The following is a 25375-nucleotide window of genomic DNA, read 5'->3' as shown; positions in this document are numbered from 1 at the left end:
GCCTATGCTGACCTCGTCTGCCTCTGCTGTGGATTCCAGGTTTTTCCATCTCCTCGAAAACCTTGCTCCATCAAGCATCTTCTCTCCTTCGTATCTTTAATCTCTCTCTCTCTCGTTCTTTGTCTCTCTCTGTCCGCCCCTTTCTCTCTCTGTCTCTCTCTGTCTCTCTCTCTCTGTCTCTCTCTCGGATTCTTCTTCTCAGCCAACAAACATATTCAGGTCTCCTCCATCCCCATTCACTCAAAAATAACTCTCCCCATCCTCTCGTGCTTCCTCCAGCTATTGTGCTACATCACTGCCTTCCCTAGCTCATGAACGTCACTCCTTTCACTTCTGAAATCTGGTTTCCTCCCAACAGGCCCCTGAAACAACTGTTTCCAAAGTCATCAGTGACCCCTTCCCAAATCTGCCAACCAACCCCAGGCATCATCCTTCAGGGACACTACAGTACAGTATTTGACCCAGCAGACAAGCTTCTTTCTTCCTGATATTTTCTTCTTCAATGGCCTGGGACTTTTCTCTGTCTGCCAGAACCTCCCCACTGCAGTGCACATTTCCTGCCCTCTAAACAGGGTATTATCTCACTTCTTTTGAGCCCTGAAATCACATTCTGCACCTCTCTCTGGTGAGCCATCATGCTGTCCATCCTGACTGTCAGGCTGTAAGCTCCTGGGAAGAAGAGGGCTCATGCCTAGCTCACCTTTGCATCTCTGGTGGTAGTCAGTATGGACCTCATACGTAGTTCACAAATATCTGATGAAGGGTGAATGAATCAAATTGAGTCAAACTGATGAAATGGAGCCATGACTTTTGTTACAAAGTACTTATGAAGATGGAAAATGTGACCTTTCCTAGAGGCCATGTGGTATAGCTCTGGAGCTGGACAAACTGAATATGAAGTGTGACTCTACCACTTACCAGCATCGTGACCTGAGCAAGTTTTATGACTCTCTCAGCCTCAGTTTCCTCAACTGTAACATGAGAACAATAATACCTACATCACAAGAGTGTTGTGAAGAATAAATGACATAATAAAGGAAAAAATGGTCTAGCCCAGCTCCTAGAACACAGGAGGAACTCAGAACAGTGAAGAATCTCCTCGCTGGAAAGAAGTGGGAACAAGAACCGCCTGTCCCAGAGGGACCCAGGCTGCACAGATGCAGCCATTTCTGACCTGTTTCCAGCAGCAGCCTCACGATGGAGAAGCTGGAGTGGGATACGCTGTAGTGAAGAGCTGTGTTGCCATTGCCATCAGCCAGGTTGACAAGCAGCTTTAGCAACTGTGGGGAGTGAGGCTGGACCCCGCGGAGGTAGGTGGCCACCACAGCAGGGCTGGATGACTTCCGGCTGGAGACCCGGAACCACTCTTGACTGATGGTATTTAAGCTCTGCTTCTGAAAGATCAACAGATTCCAGCTCCAGGAGGTTACCTACCTGGGTGTTCCAGCTGGGGTGTTAATTTCCACTAGGAAAGGTCAGCTAAGGATGGTTTCACTTCTATCCCTTCAGCTCTCTCCAGATCTCCATGTGATTTACTCCTAGAGGGCTCAGAGCAAGTGGGGTTCCCCATGCAGCAGCACACTTTGAACCCGTGGGATCGGTCCCCCATATGAGGTAGATAGGAGGATTGGGAGAGCAACACAATAGCCAGTAACACAGCACACTACTCGGGGACAGTTTGAGTCTACTGTACGTTTCGATCACATCCCCCATATACACAGGATAACCATGACCCCCTCCTTCATGCGTCTACACCAGCCTATGCGACCCTAGCCCAGACTCCACCAGGGCATGTGCATGTTTTTAACAGGCATAGCTGGAAAGTCACAAAATTTTACTAATGGGAAAAAATGCACACTGAAAGCTAAGACAAACAACATGCCCAATTTAGGCTTGAAGTAAAACCCAAACAGATGTGCTTGAATTATTTTTGGCTTTTAAGTTTCGCTAGGACCTTCAGAGAAAATGGTTTAATAACCCACGGCAGGACCGCACTACCTGCAGTATTCAGCTCCTTTATAACCATGAATGCAAATGACACCAACTCTGCAGGTGACATGACCTAAGTGTTTAAAATGGAACATGACTAGATTATTTTTCTAAAGGGGAGGAGAAACAATGAGGCTGTGACTATTAGAGATGATTTCATATTCATTCTGGAAAGGGCACTGAATTAGGAGTCACTACACCCTAGGGGCCAGGCATAAGTCCTGGCTCAGCTGTGTGACCTTGGAAGTCCTATAACCTTTTTGAATATTTCCTGTCTTGTCTATAAAATGGCGGTGAAAAAATGGCTGGGTCCCTAACTTCCCATGCTCTACAGAGTGAGGTCCTTGAACAACCTGCTTTGTCTCTAAGGTGGAGAGGGGGTGTCCTGTGCTTTGATCCTAAAGTGGGTGTGATGTCAGGTTTGTATGTCCTCTGATCGATTTTCTAGGCAGAAACAGTGGAACCTTTTGTGGCTGAAACACTTCTTGTATATCAGAATATCTCCTTTACCCATGGAATCTTCAGGAGAATCTGGAGAAAGTTCCTCATATTAAGGAACATAGTGGTAGATTTTAAATGAAGATCTAAGAAATAACTTAGCTCTGTAATTCATTTAAGAATAAGTAGCAGGAGTTTTAATCAACATCCACCTCACATATTGGTTCTTTAACAATCTGGGAACAAGTTAGTTGCCAAATCAGCGAAGATAAAATACTCATGAAAATGGGCTAATCAATCGTTTTTACTCCTAAGGCTCTTCCGCAAAGGAGAACAAAATGGGCTTTAAAAATGCTTACAAGCTGTTACACGTTGGGTCTTATCAGTTGCTCTCACGACTTGGGAAAATGTGTCTGTGCCAGTACCTCTTGATTCAAGCAGAAACTAATCCTTACATGTTTAAATCTCCATGGTCCATGATGGAGTTAAGGAACTAACATGTATTTTCTTGCTTTTGGTCTCTTGACCCATAGATGCACTTCAAGAAAAACAGTAAAGACTACAGAATGAAATGCCAGGGCTTGAGGGTAGTGGAGACATGCGGTCCACCACCTTCCTTTTATTAATGAGGAAATCACGGCCCTGAGTGTTGAACTGACTCACCCAATATCTCACTGCTATCTAGCGGTCCTGGGAGTAGAACCACGGTTCCCATTCCACCCGCTCTTTTCCGCTCTACTCATGGTTCTCTCAAACTGCGAGGCAATTTTGAGCCTAAACCACAAAAGTTCTATGACACATTCAGGTTGGGACACCTAATAACACTTGGTAAATGCCTCTGAGCCGCAGGCCTGGTTCCTGTACACATGCATGGGTTCTGCTTTCTCAGCACAATCCATCACCTTGGGCAGCAGAGTTTGGGCAAATGAGAGAACAGCCAGCAGACAGGGACCCGTGCATACCCACACCGCTGCCTCAGGCATGGGACCCAAGTCACCCAGGTGAAACTTAAACAGTATAGAAATCTTTACATGATAATGAAAAATCAGAGTACCAAGAGCTGGTCAGTGGTCGTCCCAGTTTCTGGCAGATGTTGGCTCAATGCCCGGCATGCATTAAGGAATTCCTCTGAGGGTTTACATCTAAAGAAAAAAAATATGTATGTATGTATGTATGTGTATATATATATATACATATCAGTCTCCATGTTGATAAAAAAAAAGTCCCCTACCTTGACTTTCACTCTCATCTTTTACCTTTCAGCAACTCAAACACCCAAACTGGGCAACTTCCCAGGGTCAGGGGCATTCCCCAGAAATACTGGGTGAACACAGCCTCCTGACCAGGAGGCTTGGCTTCTGAACTCTTCTGAAGAGTGAGTTAAGCGCATTGCCCTTTGGATCCTGCTGTTTTCACGGGGCAGGAGCAGACCACCAAAGCATTTTGGGGGCCACGGGCCCAAATGCCATTCCTGACACGCTGGGAAAGGGAGAGTTATCTCTCCGACTTTGGAGCCAACATTTTCTGCCTGAGTGACTTGACTAATCCAAAGGACTCAATGCACAGCAGCAAATTTCTTCCGGTTATTCTTCCATGAAGGATACAGTAAGTGCTAATTGATTCAATAAAATGAAAATCGATTAAGCTGGGGCACTCTCAATGATACGCACTCCTCCTGTGCTAGTGTAAGGGCAGACTTAGCTCTGAGAGGCCTAGGTTGGGAGTCAATGGCGTTGGTCACCGAGAAGCTCCGCTCTCATAGCGTCCTTACAGCGCTGCTATTTTGGAGCAGCCCTGCGGCACTGCTGGACAATCAGCTGCCATTCACGGCTCATCATTCCTTCAGCAACCAGGCTGGGGATGATGGTAATGATAATGAATGGTACTTATTATTCTCATTTCTCCCATTTATCAAGAGCCTACTATGTGGCAGGCACTGCAGGAGGCATTCTGCATACTTTTTTACATACTCTTTCTCATCCAGTCCTCAGATCAAATCTATCAGGTTGCTACTATCTGCGTTTTACAGATGAGGAAACTGAGGCGGCCGCAGCTCAAAAACACCGTGGCAGACGTAGGATTTGAATCCAAGTGTGTCCAACCCCAAAGTCAGTACTCTCTTCATCATGCCATGTGACCTCTCATCACTTTCAAAAACAGGGTTATGTCAGTATGGCCAAAGGGAGAGGCAGAAAAACATGTGGGAGAATCACAAAAGACATGCGTTGAAACACCACCTCTGTTAGCTGTGTCACTAACTTCTCGAAGCCTCTGTTTCCACATCTGTAAAGTGGGGCTTATAATAATTTCTACCTTACAGATTGTTAGAAGGATTACATCAAGAGAATACCTGTAGAGTCCTTCACATTTTCAGTGCTAAGGCCATGTTAGCTTCATATGCAGAGCTCTGTCTATGACAGTATATCCCATGAAGGCAGAAGTTAGATCTGTTTAGTTTAACCAATGCACAGTACCTGGCATAGATTGGAAACTCAATAAATATTGGTGAATGGATGGATAAATGAATTAACAAACAACCAGAAGAAAGGGTAAATAAATGCCCTTGCTCTTTCTCAGAGGATCAAGTGCCCCATCTGTCCCCATCTGACTCACCTCTCAGCCTTGGGATGGGGAAGCTCTTCCCCAGGCCCGCCTTCCTGGTCTGTGTCACGGGTGCCCTCGGGAATGCCCTGCCCCGCCTTGTAGCTGAGGTGGGCATCCTTGCCCCGCCTATATTCTGGGCCATCACATTTCTTCTCGGCCTCGCTGTCAGACAAGTCTTCTGGGGAGGTGTCCTCACTGCTGGTCTCCTCACTCGAGGTGGTCTCATAGCTGGGAAAGGAGACAAGGTCACTCGTTCCGTGCTTCCTGCCCGATGCTCGTGTCAACACCAATGAGAACTCGGTGGGCTTCAAATAACACTTCCGGGCTTGCTAACCTCATCCTCCATTCTCTACACTTGCAGTGCTGGGCAAGGGGACTCCCAGGAAACCTACTGTCAGAGGAACATGCTTTTAAGGGCTCTGTACCTTTAACGCTGGAGGCCATTTGGGGAAAAGGGTAATTAACTAAGCTCTTTGCAACAAACACACAAACAGCCCACGGCCTAATTGGTCGATGCATTCAGATGATCCACATATCCAAGGCTCTCATGAAAGCATTTGATTCTGGAACCCTAATGTCCTGTCCTGAGAGGGACCCAGATCTAGGCAAACATCCTCCACCCTGAGTTCTCTGAATTGCCTAACAAATCTTCACATCTCTGGGTGACTGTGAAGCCTCCCTTTGGCCACCCTGTTCTATCCCAGCTTACAGATGACAAGGGAGGAAACATCTGTGTTCACTCCTGGCAGGGTTCCATGGGACACGTGAACAGTTGGGATACTTGAACCTAGCACCTGCCTTTCTCAGTTGCTGTTTCAACCACGGCTTAAAACAGCAAAAGTGAGGGCGTGGGCCACTTGACTGGCCTTCCCTCCCCAGCAATGATCCTTATGTTCAGTTATATGCAACTCTATTGAGGTGGCAGACCAGAGACCAGAGAGGAAAGTTCTGGAAGATGTATTGATCCCTCTGCTGATGGTCAACAGGAGACCTCCGATGGAGGATGCTCCAGTTAGGATGAAGATTTCAGGTTCTTGGCCTACTGGCACTGCCACAGAGACCAGGGGAGACCAGTGGCCACAGCTTCTACTGAACCCCCTCATGCCCTTTATCTGAATGGTGGTCCCTATGTAAAGGCCCTGTGCTCACTGGATTTGCAAACCCAGACTACTCCCTGGTATGCTCACATTCTGTCTTGTTCAAACCCCAGATATTTCTTCCTCTACTGTGCTTGGCACAACATTTTGCTTTTGTGATTAAGAAAACGGGACATATTAAGTTTACCAAACAGTTCTTATCTTAGAATTGCTTCATAAAAGCTCCACCTGGAAGTTCATTCATTCAACAGACATTTACTGAATACCTACTATGTGCCAGGCACCGTTCTAAATGTTATAACCAAAGTCCCTATCCTAACTGAGCTTAAACTCTAAGTAGGGAAAGGCAGAAAATAAACACGTAAACAATATATTCAGATAACGATAAGAGCAATGAGTAAACTAATAACAGGCCATGGGATAGTGTGATGGGAGGAGGGGCTACTTTTTTTTTTTTTTTTTTTTTTTGCGGTACGCGGGCCTCTCACTGTTGTGACCTCTCCCGTTGCAGAGCACAGGCCCCGGATGCGCAGGCTCAGCGGCCATGGCTCACGGGCCCAGTCGCTCTGCGGCATGTGGGATCCTCCCGGAGTGGTGCACGAACCCGTGTTCTCTGTATCGGCAGGCAGACTCTCAACCACTGCGCCACCAGGGAAGCCCAAAGTGGCTACTTTAATTAGAGCAGAAGTTTTTAACGTTGGCTGCATGTTAGAATCACCTGAGGGTGTTTAAAGTTCCCAATACCTGTACTGCACCTGAGACTAATTAAACCAGAGTCTTCCAGGAGGGGGAGCCAGGCATCAGTATTTTTAAGGCTCCCCCAGGGTTTCCAAGGTGCAGTCAAGGTTGAGAACCACTGCACCAGACTGACAGATACTGAGGGATATCTGGGAGAGAACTTTAAGTGGAGGAAACAGCAAATGCAAAGGCCCCAAGATCAGCCTGACTGAGCATGTTTAAGGGAAGAAAGCCTGGAGCCAGTGACGGGGGATGAGGCAGGCTGTAGTCACGAGATGGACCTCCAGGTTTTGGTACAAAGCTGGCACTTTGGGGGACTTCCCTGGTGGGCCAGTGGTTAAGAATCCATCTTGCAATCCAGGGGACGCCAGTTCGATCCCTCATTGGGGAACTAAGAATCCACGTGCCATGGGGCAACTGAGCCCGTGTGCTGCAATTACACAGCCCAGGCGCTCTGGAGCCTGCATACTGCAAGGAAGAGCCCGTGCCGCAACTAAGACCCGAAGCAGCCAATAAATAAATAGATAAATATTAAAAAAACAAAAGCTGGCACTTTTGCAAGTATTTAAGCAGGGGAGAGATGGGACCTGCTTTAGACTTTGAGGTGAGTCTGATTCTGCTTTCTGTACACAAACTGGGGAAAGCTCAGAAAAAAATGGTTTCTCCTCTGACCACAGTGTCTGGCGTCAGCAGGCATGAGAACAGCAACCCTCCTATGACACCTCATTTCAAACTTTCTGACATTCCCCTCACAGAACCTGCCACAGTAGTGACGTCACCCTTGTCTGAATTGGGTGTCTTCCTTCTGGTCTCACCCAAATTATCAGGGGTTCTGACCTGTTCCAGGCAGCCTCCTGGGCCCACCCCTGGCTGGGCCTGGTGCCCCTGCTTTGGGCTTTCCCACCATCCTCCACTTCTTTCTCTACTAGTGTTCATCTCATCCTGTCAGCGTTCTCCCTTTACTTCCGTCTTATCTCAGCCCATGTCCAAACTGTGAGTTAAAGGCTGGGACAATGATTTATTTGACTTTTTTATCCCTACCACCAAACACATCATCGGTACTTAATAAATGTTTGTTGAATGACTGATTTAGCAAATATTCTAAATCCAGTGATTTACTCTCTACACTATATAAGGTCTGGTTCACGTTCTGAGTCAATAGACATTGATCATTTTTCTTCATCCTAAAAAAGTTGGTCTGGTTTGCCGTAAGTTAGTTAAAGGAAGGAAAAAATTAAAAGGATGAAATTTGAAGTTCTACAAATTAAGAATTTGTCCTAGGTTCAGTGTTACGGTTCAGATTAAACGTCTTCCTTAAAGGGCTCATGTGTCCCCAAACTAGCAGAAGGCACCAGAATCCTGGCCCCGGGGAACACCAAAGCCAAGACATATTAAAAGCACAGGATCCAACAGACTACCACAGCTGGCAAGAAGCCAAACACATGCAAACCCGAGAGGGAATTTTAAAGGGCCGTTGAGATTAATTCCCTTGAAGAAGAATGAAAACCAGATGCTTCCCCTAGGAAAAGAGAGTGCTCGGGGCAACAGCAGGAGAGGTAGTGTGGAGGGCAGTCTGGGCTTCACGAGTGATGCTTACCCACCGTTAACCCCAACAAACTGAAGGTTCTTTTTGGTCCCATTACCTCCTGCACGGAAGCCATAGTCTTTCTTTTTCATTATGGATTTAAGGCTGGTCGACGGGGAGATCTCTAGGTAGACACAACATCACAGGTTAGCATGATCTTGGGGATGCCCCAGAATGCAGCAGAACTGGGACTCTTGCTTTGAGGGCACACAGGCTGAAGGTGTGTGAAGAGGCAGAAAGGGAACTAGATAATTTAAATCAAATATACTGAGGGTCTTTGAGGTGCCCCAGCCTTCTGGTCAATGCCAGCCAAATTGTTCCAGTTCACAAACCCTCTACGTGTGGATTGCAGAGTAGAGTTATTGGAGCATTCTTGAACCATGTGGTGTGAGTGCCATTGTTGACCCTATATCTTAGTCTGGGGAAATCTGAGGCTCAGATTTGCTCAGTGAATGGCAGAGCAGGAGTAGAACTTAGGCCTCCTGACCCCTGGTCCAGCACCCACTTCTGCTTGAGGGCACCCCAGCGGTCCTTCCTGACTCACAAGCTAGATGACACTTGTGATGTGGGGTAGCCACGGAAATCACATGAGCAAGAGCACAAGTCTTCTTTTGCTGGGCTCAAAGTTACAGGAGGCAATTCACAATGAGTAAGACGAGAACTAGCACCGAAATAATGAGAAAACAGCCAATTTGTGATCTGCGGCAGGAAGCAGACTCACACGCTGCTGCCCGTTGAGCAAAGCAAAATATGGTTCCACTTAACTCCAGAGTGCGTGATCTGTTATAGGAGGAAGATCCGCTCTGCCAAAGGGTCGACTTCCACATGTGAGTATCGCCCAATTTCTCTCTCTCTCTCTCTCTCTCTCTCACACACACACACACACACACACACACACACACACAGAGGGAGAGAGAGAGAGAGAGAGAAAATAATTCAGTAAAATACTTCAGCTCTCAATATAATGATCCTCCAAAACAAGGCTACAAAAAACCTCTAATGTGCAAGAACTGGGCAGGACCACAGGAATGCAAGAGCCCAAGAAACAATTAAGGAAGGCAGAGGTTTAAAGCACTCACAGCCAGGGCCTTTCTTCACCCTAGACATTGCCTACGCACAATGCAAATGAGAAAGAGGCACCTCTCTGGGCAGACACACAGTGCTGCAGGCTTGGCAAGTGTGGGCTGGGTTTCAGCTCCCATTTACCCTCTGGCACCTTTGTGCCCTGTGCTATGTGAACGGCTGTATGTGGTGGCCCTGCAGTCAGTCCCAACGTTAGAGCAAGGACAAGAGCAGAGGTTCCAAGCCTCCACTGTCACAGAGATCAGTTTTTATTCCACTGGGTTCCTGGATGTGCTTAAACCTTTTAAAAAAAAACATATGCATGCAATTAAAACCCTTTTCCCCTTTGACTCGTCAAGGAGCAATGGTTCCCCGTCTCAGGCACCAGTATTTACCCGTCGGCGGGGAGGAAGAGGGGCCCGGGGGCTCCTTCTGGGGTGGAGTGTGGGCCGAGTAGGCGGACAGCAGCAGGTTGAGGGAGCTCTGTAGCTGGCTCTGGATGCTGCTGAGCTTGGAGGCGGGCTGCTTGATGGCACGGGCCAGCTCCGGGTACCCATGCTCCAGGCAGCTCCACTGCTCCTGCAGGAGTTCCTGGATCTTCTTAACGTACTGCCCAATAGTGGCATCGGTGGTGGGTGAGCTCGGTGGCCTTCCTGGGCGCTCCTTCCCCGGGAGCTCTGAACCGGCCTCCTTCCTCCCTGCTGGGGGAGCCTTTCTCTCGCTGCTCCTTGGAGAGCCTCTTGCTCCCCTGACTGGACCCTCGGCTCCTACCTGACGGCCTCCCTCCTGGTCAGAGCATCCTTCTTCGATCCTGAGCTCAGTGGAGAGGCAGCTATGTAAAGAGGGGGTGAGGACCATCTTGGATCCCTGTGGCAGTGACAGCTGGGATGGTGACACAAATTCCGCTGGGCTCCGATCCTCCCATTTGTGACTTTCCTGCCTCCACAGGACGCCATTCCCCTTTCCCCAGGCCCCCCAGCTTTCAGATCTTGTGTTGCCCATAAGGTTGACCCCAATGTTCTTGTCACACGACTCCCTGGTCAAGAGTCCTTGCAGAGGGTCAGTGTTGACCATGGCATCAGTCTGGCCCTGAGCATCTTTGGTGTTCTCGTGGCTAAGTTTTTCTGTCAGTTGAGCTACAGTGCACTCTAACTCTCGAACCCTCTGCCCCCTAGCCTTGATTTCCTCCTCCTGCCGCTGGAGGGCAGCTCTGACTTGGGCTAGTTCCTCAGTTCTTCCAGACAACTCGCCCTCAAGGCCCGAGAGCTGCTGCTTCAGGCTGGAGATGCTGCCAGGATCCACGGAGGTAAGGCCCAGGCTTTCCTCCGTGACCCGGATGCCGATGCTTCTCACGTCTACTTCTACAGGTGGCGGCGGTGGGATCTCGCTGATGTTGAGCTCGATTTCTTCCAGGGGGAGCTCATTCTCAGGGACGGGTGATGGTAGAGGTGGGGGGCTTGGTGTTGGGGAGCCGGGGGTCGTGACCGCCACCTCGGCTTGTCTGCTTTCCTGCTGGTCTCCTGCATCCTCTAGAACTACAAGTGCTGAGAAAGGAGGACTTGAGACAGGGAGGTGACCTGCAGCTTCTTCTTCACCCTCTGGAGGCTCAGGCCCCTTCAGGATCAGCTCCGGTATTCCTGGCACCAGGTCTCCGGACTCTCTGGCTTCTGCTTGGGCTGCTGCTCGCTGGGTGGAGTTGGAAAAACCTGCAAATCCTTCCGCAGGACCAAAGGCACCATCACAGACACCGCCTTCGCCCTGAAGTGGGGGGAGGGCGGGCGGGGTCGGGGGCCCTGAGTTTAGGCTTGGGTCCTCCGAGGCCCTGTTTTGCAGCAGCGTGGCTGGCATGCTGGATGCTCTCAAGAGCTGGGGCCGTCCACTCCCGGAGGCGACCTCAGCCTCCCTGGGAGCAGCAGCCTCCAGCTGTCTGGCCGTCTCCGTCAGCAGCGCCTTCCGGTGGTAGCTCGCCTCGCTCCCGCCGGCGGCTTGGGGGTGAACACCGAGCGGCAGTGGCTGGGCTCGCGCCTCTGTCCCGAGTGACACCTTCCTTGGCACCACTGGGGGCCAGTTCGGGTGGGAAAGAGCAGCATGGGGGCGAGCCCCGCTGTCGGGAAGGCTGAAGTTTCGGGGCAAAGTGCTAAACTTGGCCTGCTTGGCCCTTCTGTGGATAGGAATCCTTTTGATGGTGTTTCCCTTCTCGATATCATCCACATACTTGAGGAAGTCCAGGTCTAAGTGGAAGCCATATGGGGTCTCCACGGAGTAGGGGTGGCTCTTTGGAGGGTCTTTCTCTTCATCCCCCTGAGAGGACTGGTCTTTGGCTGGGAGACATAAGACATGTGAAAAAGAAGCACAACGTTAATGAGAAAGACAGGCAGTGAGACCTAATATCTCTCGCATAAGTGTTCTCCTAAATGTTCCAGCCTCTGAATTATGCTGTGATGCTCACCGTCTTTTGGCTGGGCTGAGAAATCCTGTTATTAAATCAATGTGGACTTAGGCAGTGTCTCCAAGGAAATAGGTAGAGGGAATAGTTTCCAATTTGCAGTATGGCATTTCAGTTACCACTGTGGCCAGGAATTTGCCAAATCAGGGTACTAACTGGTAATTATGAATATGGACATTTTTAAAGGATGAGATACACGATTGTCTCAATATTAAAAAAGGACCTTGCATTATTCAAATAGGTCCTAGTAAATCTTGCTAAAGCCAGAGATATCAAGGAGCCGTGCCTCCTGCATTACTTAAGCTTCCTCTGATGGCTGAGCCTCTAGGTACATGAAGCTCAGAACGGGCACCCATAATCATGCACAGCCTATGCTCTTTTCCCCTGGAAAACTGCGTAGTGCTTAACAAACAAGTTTCACTTTCAAAAACTCATGCCAGGTAAGGAAATACCACCTTTTTCACAAACTGGAAAAAAAGGTGGTGGAGGAAAATGGGACAATCAATGTCAGAAGGGACATTGGCAAACATTCCTCCAAGAGGTGTGGGACTCATGATTTTTCAGAGCAGCCCAAAGTATCAGGAGAATATCATGATGAGAAAGTTCTCCATCACACCAAGGCACCACTGATCTTGACTCCAGCAGAGGATGCTGAGAACAAGTCAGTCCTTTGATTATTTGAATCCATAGGGATTTGTCTCCAATTAGCGCCTTCCTCAGGTTAAATAATTTTTGTTGTTTTCATGTTCCTAATGTGACACCCTTTATTACCTCTGTGACATTCTGCTAAACATGCTCTGAAAATGCTGAGTTCAGGAGAGGACATTAGTGGAGAGCACAGAGGCCAAGAATACAGACCCTGGAGCCTGGTCTATATTTCAGCTCTGTGACCTTGGGGAAATTACTTAGCCTCCCTGTGTCTCATCATCCATAAGATAGCAATAATAACAGGTAAGATGAGATTGTGAGGACTGATGAATACATATGAAGTGCTTAGAACAATGCCTAGCACATGATGAACATTCAATACACACTCAATATTATAGTTATTATCTTTGTGGAAGTCCAAATTACAGAGAACTGAAGCCCCCTAATGGAAACTGACTTGCTGGGTACATAGGAGGGGATCCTCAAATTCTTTGCGTCTGACTGATTGCTTGACTCCAAGAGTAATAGGCCCTGGGGGGAAAATGACAAAATAGCAGTAATTGAATTCACTTACCTCAACCACTATTTATTGAGCACCTCTGTTGGTTGCTAAGATAGATCTTAAGGACACAGAGATGAATCAGGTATAGCTCTACCCTCAAAAAAAAAGTATGGTCATGTAGGAGAAACACCAACAAGTACGATGCAGTATGACAAGGATGGTAACAGATACATGCTCAAGGACCAGTGTTCCTTCTTGACTTATTTTCCTAGTTTCTCAGAAAAACTTTCTTGGACTTAGAGGCTAATTCTGCCTTGGTTGGAGAGGGATGACTTCATAAGAGCGACATATAACTGGGTGTTAAATGAATAAATAGCAGTTTGCCAGGAGAACACAAGAGGGTGAAAGACATTGTAGCTGTTTATCTCCAAGATGGCCATTATCAATTCCTACCTTCTCTAGACAGGCAAGGGAATCTTATATTGAGAGGTGGGGTCCATTTCTCTATGCTTTTGAATCTCAGCTGGCCTGTGACTGCTTTGACCAAAAGAAAATGGCAGAAATGACACTGAGAGAATGCCAAGATTAGGTCATAAGAAGCCTCTAAGTTCTACCTGCGTCTCTTAGAATGCACACTCAGGGGGAAGCCAGATGTCATGTAAGGAGTCCAACTTCCCCGAGACTGCCATACTGTGAGTAAGCCCAAGTAGCTCCAGAGAGAGGTCATGTGAAGAGATGGTGAGAGATGCCTCACCAGACTGAGCTGTTCCAGACATCCTAGCCCAGGTGCCAGGCATAAGTAAAAGAACTTCAGATGATTCCAGCCTCAGCCATCATCTGATTTCAATGACAGGAGGGACTCCAAATGAGAACCACTCAGCTGAACTTGTGTTAATAATGCATGATTGTTTTAAGCCACTAAGTTTTGGGGTGGTTTGTTATGCAGCAGTAGATAGCCAGGACAGATCAGATATATGTCAGAGAATGGGCAAATGCATTAAGGTGTGAAAATCCATAGTAATACAGGGTTCTATAAACACAGTTGATATGTGTGGAAGAGAAGGGTGAGGAGTAGAAAAAGACAAAATTGGAAAGGTCAGCAAGAGCCAGATCAGGGAGCCACTTGTATGCATGCCAACAAGCTTTGACTTTACTCTCTAGGCAGTGGGAGTCATCAAAGGGTTTTACACAAGGGAGTGACTTGGTCAAATGTGATTTCGCAGTGAGCATTCTTACAGAGGATTAGAAGAAGAACAAACCAGAGGCCTGAACACCAGTTGGGAGATTGCTGACATGGTCAAGGTGAAAGAGGCGAAGGGAATGGAAGGGAGGGGCAGGTTCAAGAAGAGGTGCAAATGATGGCGTTACCTGGGGCACATATAGGGCTGCTTTCTCCCTAAGAGTGATGACGTATTTGGACTGAGCTCTTCCCACTTGCCTGTCTGATCTGTCCTTCTGGCCAGTGCTACATGCTTGGGGCACAGGAACTGTGCTTAGGGAAGTACAGTTATCTCCAAAGAACTAAAGAAGCCAAGTAGACACATAAAGGCTGAACCCTTGAACACTGACACAATCGACCCTACCAGCCTCAGTGCTAAGTAAAGTTGCAGGGCCTGTGGGTGAGTAAGTCTCGGCCTCAGCAGGGAACACAGCAAGGCATTGGTGCTGATCCACAGGGTTGGTCCAAGTTGGGTTCCAGAGCTTCTGTGCAGATACCTGGACTCCAGGCAGATAAGGAGTAAACACTCCTCCAGCATCCAAAAAACTCCAATAAGTTCCCATGCACCCACATGATTTTTTACAAACCTGCTTTCTCCCAAAGAGGCCCACTTGTAGTCTCAATGACAGCAATTGTTCTTTGTTAGTTTCCCAGCTGCACTTGGCTATACTCTTAGGCCTACTGGCCAGTTCAGCAGCCTCCTGGATTATAGGAACAAGCCAAATCAGAGAGGAGGTATTTGTCTAAAGTTAAATAGGGAGCAGATTTATGACCCAGAAGGCAAAGAACACTCCAAAGGGGAGACTGCATTATTTATCTGCTTACTGCCTCAATTCGGTAGAAATGAACTGATTTGCCCATCAGCCTCTGAGAGCAGGTCCAGAGCACACATACAATAATAGCATCAAATGAGGAACAGCAGGTTCCAAGGGAAAATACTGCACAAGGGAGATTGAGGTGAATCAAAGAAGTCAGGGAGACTGAGCAGTTATCCAGGATGACGGGTTTAATAGGTGCTTTCCTAAGCTACACTATGGGGTCTCTCCTCTCTCTCTCTCTCTCTCTCTCTCTCTCTCTCTCTCTCTCTCTCTCTCTCACACACACACACACACACACACACATTGTGCTGCTGTGCCTGCCACCCGCCGTTCTGCATTCCTTCTCTTTCTCCCAGTGCACGAGGAATGCTGGACCTTGAATGAGGGAGCTTGATCTGATATGCTGGGAGATCTATGCTCACATTAAGTTCTGCTCCTTTTAATTCTACCTGGTGATAGGTATGCAGGAGCTCAGAATTCCAGGCATTGGGCCAGGGTGAGAATTAATTAGGAGGACTGTCTCTGCTCAAAATGAACTTCAGATCTGACAAACCAACACATGACTGGCTGGAGTTGAATCCTGCCTCTGTTACCTCCTGCCTCTGTGATTCTGGGTAAATTATTTAAATTCCCTATGCCTCAGTCTCTGCATTTCTAACGTGGGGATAAGAATACCTAACTCACAGAGTTGTGATTATTAGCACCGATGCAGTAGAGAACATGGCATAGGTACTCAACAAAGGGGCCAAAAGACGAGGACGGGCTAGCTCTGAACGGGGCAGGGGGAGATTCATGGAGAATGTGCTCTTTCTTGAATATTTAACTCTGTGTTAGGACTACAGCATCAAGAGGAAGTGAGAGTCCAAGAAAATAATTCTGGAGAAACTGGGAAAAACGAGTCAGGGGAGAAGAAAAAAGTAAGATATATGAGGCTCAGAGCTACCTAGAATTCCCTACAGAGTCTCAGTCTGAAAGCACCCCAGATCACTAGACCCAAGTTGGAAAGGACCTGCAAACACAGTCATGAGCCTAAGACTTACAGGTAGGCATGAGAAAAGGGATTGGAAGGAGACAAGGGAAGGAGGAAGGGGCCACAGTCATTACCCTGAGGGAAAAAGTGAAGTGGGGTGCAAGTAAGGGAACCCATCAGAGGCATTTAAAATGAGGAAAAAAGTCCAAAAGCCTATACTCAGTTTCTGAAGGAAATGGGAAAAACAGAAACTAGAGAGAAAGTGGCCAAAAATACAACCAGAAAGAAGGGGAATTAAATGAATCTCTTCAAAAGGCCAAGACAGTGGAAGCTGTCTTTTCCCTCCTCTGCCTTTATTTTGTGAGATGTGTGTGCTTGAAGGGAGGGGTGCCTTTCTTAGCTAGTTGTGGGTGATCACGTGGAAAGCAGCCGTGCCAAGGATGCTGAGTGGGGACAAATGAGGCAGGCAGGAATGACAGGCCCCCGGGGCATTAAGGGAATTAGCTGGTGTTCTGTGGGACCACTTTCAGGGATGCGCTGAAAAGGCAGCTCCCTGGGGAGAGAGGCAGACTTTTGAAATATATGGTAACTACATTTGGAAAGAAGGATAAGGCGGGGCTGGAGCTGCTGTCCAATGCTTGAGTCCTGTACCAGTGAAGGGCCATATAGGCTCTCCTGTTTCCTGACATTGGGTAATCTGGAAAAAGCATTTCATTAGAAGTCAGAGGATCGGGGTCTAGTCTATGATGTTTGGCAAGTTTCCTGGGGAGGGAAAGGGGAATATTCATTGGGCTAGATAGTTATTACTCAACAACCTTACATGCATTATCTCATTTAATCCTTTACCAACCCTGCGAAGTAGGTATTCATGCCTGCTTACAGACAAGGTGTGGCAGACTGTTTGCAAAAATAGCCACCATTATAACCCACCCTTGGGTACTTCCCTCCCACACTGACCCTAGGCTTGGCCTTGTGACTTGGTCAACAGCAAATGTGACAGATGCAGAGATTTGAAAGTTGCTTGCACATTAGAGTTTGTCCGTTCTTGCTGTGCTTGGAACCCTTCTGTCGTCATGTGAACAAACCCCAACTAGCCTGCTGGGCAACAAAAGACGCACGGCCAAATCATCACCAATGCCCTAGGTGACATGGAGTCCACCACCAGACATGTGAGTGTAACCATTCTAAACCATCAGGACAAGTCACCCAGAAGACCACAGACATGTGAACAAGTCCAGCAGAGATCAGTCAAGCTGGCCCAGCCCAGAATAATGGCTTAGCCAATCCACAGAATCTTTTAAGAAATAATAAATATCTTTAAGTCAATACATTTTTGAGTGGTTTGTTACACAGCAAAGCTAACTGATATAGGAGGGAAGTGAAGCTCAAACAAGTGAAATGCCTTGGAAAATCACACAGGTATGAATGCAGGCTCTTTTACCAAATTGTGCCTCATTTTTAGACCTCAAGTTCCTCATCTCTAAAATGAGGTGAATGAGTGAGATCATCCTGCTCCCTTCTTGGTGCTTGGAAGGGATAAGAAACACTACAAAAAGTACACAACTCCAATATAAACATAAGCCTTCATTTTCATTCCCTACTACCTTCTCTTGTTCATGTCTGAAACACACAGTTTGGGTTTCCCAGCACCGCCTAGACGGTCTCCCGTAGGCCTCCCCTGAGCTGTTTCCAGGATTTATGGTAATAACCGCTTTCCAACCCAAGTGCTCACTGTAGAACAGGGAATACAAGGGATCCTGCCTACCGTCTGTCTTCTCCATCTTAGAGAATGCTGACCGCCAGTCTCTTGGGCACTCTTCTTCCGATAAGCCTGTACAATTTGTTGGAGTGGTCTGAAAGAAAGAGGATGGAAAAGTGGAGAGTCTCATTACAATTAGAATAAGTATGGAGGGAACATAGCACCAAGAAAAAAAAAAAGTAACACCCCTCCTTGCCTTTCTCCCAGGGTGCCCATGTGCTTGTAGCTCTCCAAGGAGGGAAATTAAAAGCCTATACACACTCCTAGAGTATAATCTTGGGTGTGTCTTCATGGAATGTTAGCAGTGGTTGACACCAAAGGAAGCCTCTGGTCCAACTAGACAGATGAGAAAACTAAGGCTTAGAAGTTAATTGTTCGGTGCAAGGCCTCTCAGCACATTCGTGAAGGAACTGGACCCAGGTCTCTGACAAGCAGCATGGTGCTCTTTCCAAAATATCAAGAGCTGAAATCTACTCACTTCCTGTCATGGTAAAAGAATCATAATCCATTTTTTTGGAAGAGCTGGAATCAGAGTACCTATAAGTGATCTGTGACATCCCAATCAGATTCAAGAAAAAGATGAGCTAATTGGAAGGACTGACTAGGAGCTAATCGTTTGGGGTGATTTCTAACCAGGGGCAGAACAAGGGGGAGGTCAAGCCTGGTAGCCGGAAGACATCAGTAACTATGCAAGCAGCGTACTCTCCTGACTCTGAATTAGGGTACCTTGAGGTTTGATCATAAATTCTCCCCAAAGTTTCAATCCTTTTCCAGAACTATTTCTTCAAATGGTAAACAACCTGGATCCTGCCCCCAGTACAGTAAATCACCTAGGAAATTGGTTTTTATGATTTAACTCCGCACACATCAGAATAATAAATCATCTGTGACACCTCAGCAGTAGAAGCGGAGTTGTTTCAGGAATTCCAATGTGCTCGACCACAAACTTCAGATCAGAGAAGCATACCAGGGATGAGGGAAAGGTTGGGAGGACGTGGGAGGAAGAAAAGGACAAGGGGTGGCCCCCAGCCACCTGGGATGGAAAATGGGGAACAAACAAGCAAACTGGGGAAGATGCCTGGGAAATATCAGGCCTGCCAAATAAGAGGAAGTCTGAAGTCTGCCCGACAGAAGGTTTGGTGTACCCTCTTTCTGGGAGTGCTGCTGCTGCCCCCAAAGCTAGCACCCTGCTCCTGTCTCGGTTCCCCCCATAACCACGTTCCATGCAGCAGCCTTTGCCTATGCAGGAGTGGCAGAGCCTGGAAGGGCAGACAGGGTTTCTATAGGCAGAGACACTCCTTGCAGAAAGATCACAGAAGCTAAATACCTCACTTACCTTTGTGGCAACCAGTACTTGAGTTTGGAGCTGGAGCAGAGAAGAAGTTAGGGAGAAGGAAGGTGAATGTGGATGGTCCTGGAGGCTAAAAGTGGCCACTAAGGAGGCTGACAGCGGAGAGGCATGGAAGCTTCTAATCAGGGGTGAGGGAGGGTCGCCCTTGTTAAAAAGAGGAGGTTCTGAAACAACCTAAGTGTCCATTGACGGATGAACGGATAAAGATGTGGTGCATAGTGTATATACATAATGGAATAGTACTCAGTCATAAAAAAGAAGGAAATCTTGCCATTTGTGATAATACGCACGGACCCTAAGGGCATTATGCTAAGTGAAATAAGTCAAAGACAAACACTGTATGTGAAATCTTTATTAAACAAAAGAGAACTCAGGGCTTCCCTGGTGGCGCAGTGGTTGAGAGTCCACCTACAGATGCAGGGGACACAGGTTCGTGCCCCGGTCCGGGAAGATCCCACATGCCGTGGAGCGGCTGGGCCCGTGAGCCATGGATGCTGAGCCTGCGCGTCCAGAGCCTGTGCTCCGCAACAGGAGAGGCCACAACAGTGAGAGGCCCGCGTACCGCAAAAAAAAAAAAAAAAAAAAAAAAGAACTCATAGATATCGAGAACAGATTAGTGGCTGTCAGAGGCAGGGGTTGGGGGTGACGGCTGGGCAAAATGGGTGAAGGGCATCAAAAGGTACAAACTGCCAGTTTTAAGATAAAAAGTCCTGGGGATGAAATGTACAGCATGGTGACTATAGTTAACAATACTGTATTATACTTTTGAAAGTTGCTAAGAGAGTAGATCTTAAAAGTTCTTGTCACAAGAAAAAAAAAACTGTAACTATCTGACATAGTGGATGTTAACTAAAGTTATTGTGGCGGTCATTTCACAACATATACAAATATCAAATCATTACATTGGACACCTGAAACTAACACAATGTTATATGTCAATTATAACTCAACTGGAAGAAAAAAGAAAAGAAAGAGAAGGTTCCTGGGCAGAGGACACTGCTGCCGATCTCAGTGCCCCAGATCTGCAGTTTGCAGCCAGGGGTGGGGCCTCCCACAGGCTGGCAGGCAGGAGAGGCCCGGCAGCTTCAAGGTGAAAACTGGGGAAGAAAAGGGTGAGGATGCAACCCCTACACATGCCCCCCCCATCATCACAGCCTCTCCTCTCCTTCTGCTTCCTTCCTCCTCCCCCCTCAAAACATTACTGAATAACAGGCAGAGCTCGGAGCACTTGACACACTCGAATTACCACACGCAAGCCTCACCATAACCCCAAGAGGATTATTATTGTCCCCATTTTCCAGGTAGGGAGACTGAGGCTGAGAGAGTTGGAAGGCCTGCCCCAAATCATATAACAAGCAAGTATTCGAGCAGGATTTGCTCTCAAGTCTAGTTGACTCCAAGCCTGTGCTGGGAACAAAACTGATTTGTAAACATTTTTCCACCCCTGTAAACAAGACTGATGCTGTGACTGATCCCCAGCTCTCTTTGTGAGGGGAAACGTTTCTGACTCCGATGCTTCTCTGCTTTTCTCCCCAGTATATGTGATGTATCTTCTGGGCATGCAGGAGGAGAACCGCTCCTTTTTTTTTTTTTTTTTTTTGCGGTACGCGGGCCTCTCACCGCCGTGGCTTCTCCCGCTGCGGAGCACAGGCTCCGGACGCGCAGGTCCAGCGGCCACGGCCCACGGGCCCAGCTGCTCCGTGGCATGCGGGATCCTTCCGGACCGGGGCACGAACCCGTGTCCCCTGCATCGGCAGGCGGACTCCCAACCACTGCACCACCAGGGAAGCCCGAACCGCTCCTTTTGTAAGTCCTCCACCACTCCTTTTATAAGTCCTCCTGACCAAAGTGCGATCTGCTTCTCCGAGGGTGGACACCAAGCAACAAAGCTCCTCCTAAGCAGGAGGTGGCCACCTGGGTGCAGATGGACCTCTGGCTGCACGAACTCACCATCACCTCGGGGAGTTCAATCACACCCACTGCCCTTGGTTAGAGTTACAGTTCAGCCCTTCATATATCAGATCATAGAGCTTCAAATAATTCTGCAGCACCCTTGGGGTCAAAGTTCATTAAAAAGAACTCTATAGAGACCTCTAATCGTTTTCTTAGACTTGAATTTTTCTAAATGAATCTTTCCAAGGCTACAGAAATTAATTAGTTGATACCCCAACTCTCTGAAGAGGGCCGAGCAAGCTTTCACCGTAAAGGGCTCTGCAGGAAAGGGGAGGACTATAATCCCAAGTTATGCCACTTCCAGCTCCACGCACCCCAGCCTTCTCCACCTTGGCCCGTGGTCCTTCGCACGGACATCTCGGAATTTAGCTAAGGGAGTTTTCTTCGAGTGGGTGGATGTTTGATGTGTTTAGGGGAGTGGAATCAAAGACTAAATGCTACATTGACACATGCTACTTTGTTTGCAATACAACAGAATATGAAAAATAGCTTTGTTGGACACCATTTCCCTTTAAAGTGGAATTTTGCAACCTCCTGGAGCATTTAAAATTTTGACTTAGAAGCAATTTATTACTCGTTCTGTTAAGCTGTATCCCCAGTGTTCAGAACTGTAATACTGGTGGTGCTATGTAACTTTTCATTTGTTTATGGCCTATCCCAGGATAAAGAATGCCCAATTAGGTCCCAACCTCTCTCGTGAGCTCATGATATTCTAGATGTTTTGAGTATACATCGCTGGACCTTCTTCTAGTTCTTCTCCCCTGTTAAGCTTGTGAAGGTCAGAACTCCTACAGGACTCATTTCTGTGGCCACATGTCACCCTCACCCACTGCCCAGTTATATCCTAACGTGTGGCAGATCATCTTCAAGTTCCAGATGAGGAACAAAGACACAAAGAGGCTATGTGGCCAATCTAAAGTTACCCAGTTAATTAGGGGCAGGACAGTTTGTGCGACTCCATCACTCTACACTGCTTCTCAAAGCCAGTGGGCAGTGAAGAGGTGAGGACTGAGGCTGCCCGCACAAAATCAACCAAAGAGGCAGTTGCTGGCAGACAGCAGTGTTAGCCCATATGTATCTACCAGGCCACGTTAGAAACGGTTCCAGCAGGGTCCATGCCCAGGAGCGTGGATTTCCCTGGGCCAGACCAACTCAGGCGATTTATACCCCCACCCTCTCCCTCTCCCCAGTTATTCTTTTTATGATGCCATTTTCAATCTCACTTTTAACCTCAAATCCAAATACAAAGAAACCTTCCTCTACTTAGCCCTGAAACTGAAACCTAGTTCTGTACGTTTGTGCTCTTCAAACCTCTCTTTATTCTGCAATAATAAAAATGCCATATTTCACCCCAGAACAGGCTGCATGCCAAAATAAATAGCACCTTGGATTTCCTTAAAAAGAAAGCTTGGCTCAAAGCACAGCCTTATTGCCATGAGAATTCTTGGAGAATTCAACCTTACAAAGTCAAATATTTAGCAAGGTAGCACACCAAACAGCAATCTGTCAATCCCTGCAAGACCTCTTGCAAAGACAAAACGCTCTTTCTGAAAGAGAGGAAAAAAATGACTTATACCTCATACTGATCTCCCCAGATGATGAGAGCTTCCCGTTTCCCCACTCCAGGGCCCCACGCCTCCAAGTGGGAACGTCCCCTGTGCTAAACAGCAGGAGGCATCTGACAGCGCTGCTTAACATTAAGAGGGCTGAAGTCCAGGCACTGGGGAAGTGAGATGCACTCCCGAAAAGGATTCCATCAACCGAGTTCTCCAGCCAGCTCACTTCCCACCAACCCAGGAAACAAAGAGATAACTCATGCTCAATAAATGACACATTAACACAATCTCAATAACTCCGTTCCCACAGTTTTCTGCAAGTGTCTGTCATTTTTGCCTGCACTGCAGCAGCTGAATCTGGAGCTTCATGAAGAAGAGAAAACCGTCGGGAGGAAAGCTGGGACCACATTACCTTCCCTTGGCATCCTCCCCCTGCCACAGCCTGGAGCTGGGGGAGTCACCTCCTCCCGGAAAGCGGGGTTCTGCTGCTAGACCCGAGCCGATGGCTCCTGAGTCCAGCACAGCAGCACTGGCTCCCCAGCTGTTAACGATTTGGTCAGGTGATCCGTGACCTTGCTGGAAAAGCAAATACTGACTTCCCTTTCGCTCACGGGAAGCGGGGACTGGGGTCAGGAAGGAATTCAGTGCTCAATAAGCTGATACTGGATCTTGCAGAAAGAGGAAGAAAGCTCAAATCATTCAGTCGGAAAGTTAGTTCCCAGAGCTGCTCCCAGTTCAGAGGGACGCATCTAAAGATGCTGAAACGGTGCACGCCTTCCTCTGCACACTCCCCCAAAGCTAGGTGCTTATCTGGGGTGGGGGGGTCATAATTAATTATGCTTTTCCTCCTCCTTCCCTGCAGCTGAGTGGCGCATTAATAAATTTGCTCCTAAAGAGAACTCAGCCTCCTAAGGAGCTGAAACCCTCCAGTGGTGCACCTCCTTCTTCCAGGCTCTGCCTTAGAAACGTCCTCCCCCGGCTGCCTCCTGGGTCCCACAGCCAAGCAAAGCTTCTGTGAGCGATCCCCAGACTGCTCGCTGCCCTGATCAATCAGTGACTGGAAGTCTGTCGGGGCAGAGCTAGAAGAAACAATGACCAGTGAGTTCCTGGGGCCAGACTGGCAGCTCCTGCTTCCTGCCGCTATGTGAAGCTGATGCCCCAGCACCAAAACTCACCCAATTCTGGCAGAAAGAGAAAAGCAAGGAAGTACCTACTGTAAGGATCCAGCTCCAGAGCGGACCAGTGATTTCTGAAGAGCGGGTACAGGAGCCGGGGAGAAGGCAGCTGTGGAGGAGGAAGGTCCCAGAGTATCCCAGGCAGGCGCCGTGAAGAGTCTCAGCCAGCCCACTGCAGCCGCAGCTCTTTGGAACAGAGGCAGGTGTGAGGTGCAGGCACAGAGGCTCCAGGCTCTGCAAATCCAGCACCACTACTAGACCTGAAGGAGATACAGGGGGGTGGGTGCAATCAAAACGGGACCAGGAGAGCATCTGGGCTCCTGTATGCAGGCTTAGCAAAAGGATGAGAGGACCTTATCCCCTTGACCTTCTGTGGCTCTAGCCAAACGAGGCTGTCCTAGGAAATGAAGCCCCATCAGCAAGACATGTCGAAGCAGCTCTGACCTTTACAGACACTGCCTGTCGAGATGTGCTCTCAGAGGCGAGGGCAGATTCCTGTCTAACCCACACTGAAATTGATACCAGAGCTGAGTGTCTCCCTGAAGTGCTGCCTGCATCCAGCCCAGGACACTTGGAAAGTACTTCACATCCAGGGCCTCACAGCAGATTAAGGCAGCCAGGCAGGGCTGAGCATCCCCATTGTACAGGTGAAGAAAATGAGACAGACTCAGCAAATTCCCTTGGCTCACCCAGGAGTGAATCTGGATTAAAATGAAGATTTCGGGGGCGGGTAGAATTCTGTGTTCTTCCCACTACACTGGATCAAATTTCTTATTTTCCTTGGAAGACTCTGGAGCATCTTGCTCAAGACGGACATTAACAAATTTACTGAAAGGCATGGGACGATGTGATGGACGAGGCTATGGAACACCAACATTCACTTTTCTCAACTGCTAGAAGTATTTAACTAGTACACAGACCAAACCACCAGAATTTTTTTTTGTAAATCAGAAATGTACCTTGAACTCTGAGGTTATATTTAAAAATATACTGAGGAGCAGACTGTCTTTCTGTTAGATTTTAAATGATCATCGACCATCCCCTCTGAATTGGCTAGAGAACGGCTAGAAGCATAAGACATTTCACCAGGAAGCTGAGGGAAAAAGAGCTCTCCATTTCACCAGGTCCCATGACCTTCTAGCCACCCACTTTTCCTCTCTGGTTTATCTATATGATAGAGGTAAGCCTTCTCATTTCCTCTCCCAGGATAAATTCTTTCTTATCGAGGACAGAATGGTGAGAGGCTTCCTTGCAGAGCTGAGCCTTTCTTGAAACACCCAACATTCTTCCAGGAACACTGGCCAGCTCCCGCCTGTCCCCCAAGCTCCGCTCAGCATCTCCTCCAAGTGCAGTGGCCAGCCTTCCTGCTTACACTGCTCCTGTCAGCCCTTAACTGCCGCAGGTGTCACCTAAATTCTAATTGCTGCCTCTGTGTCTGTCTCCCTGACCAGGATCACTGGCTAGA

The 25375-nt window shown here is 48.0% G+C and overlaps 1 protein-coding gene across 2 annotated transcripts in view; it reads right to left on the bottom strand.

Annotated features, from left to right (window-relative positions):
- KANK4 (KN motif and ankyrin repeat domains 4) overlaps window positions 1-25375 on the bottom strand; it is a 68216-nt gene that overhangs the window by 13743 nt on the left and 29098 nt on the right. The window contains exons 2-8 of one of the 2 annotated variants that reach the window (XM_081224837.1): window positions 23950-24170; window positions 17882-17969; window positions 9909-11834; window positions 8464-8575; window positions 5041-5259; window positions 3482-3569; window positions 1175-1394 (exon numbers count right to left, since the gene is read on the bottom strand). In XM_081224837.1, coding sequence (XP_081080963.1) covers window positions 1175-1394; window positions 3482-3569; window positions 5041-5259; window positions 8464-8575; window positions 9909-11834; window positions 17882-17897 — 2581 coding nt within the window. In that variant the 5' untranslated portion in view covers window positions 17898-17969; window positions 23950-24170. Of the gene's footprint in view, window positions 1-1174; window positions 1395-3481; window positions 3570-5040; window positions 5260-8463; window positions 8576-9908; window positions 11835-17881; window positions 17970-23949; window positions 24312-25375 lie in introns of those variants that run through there. The other variant, XM_081224836.1, reaches the window with a different exon arrangement.

This window comes from Mesoplodon bidens (genome assembly GCF_964165515.1).
Source record: "Mesoplodon bidens genome assembly, chromosome: 2".
NCBI lineage: Eukaryota > Metazoa > Chordata > Mammalia > Artiodactyla > Ziphiidae > Mesoplodon > Mesoplodon bidens.
Note: the sequence above shows the minus strand (reverse complement) of the source record. Positions and strands in the feature narration are given on the sequence as shown.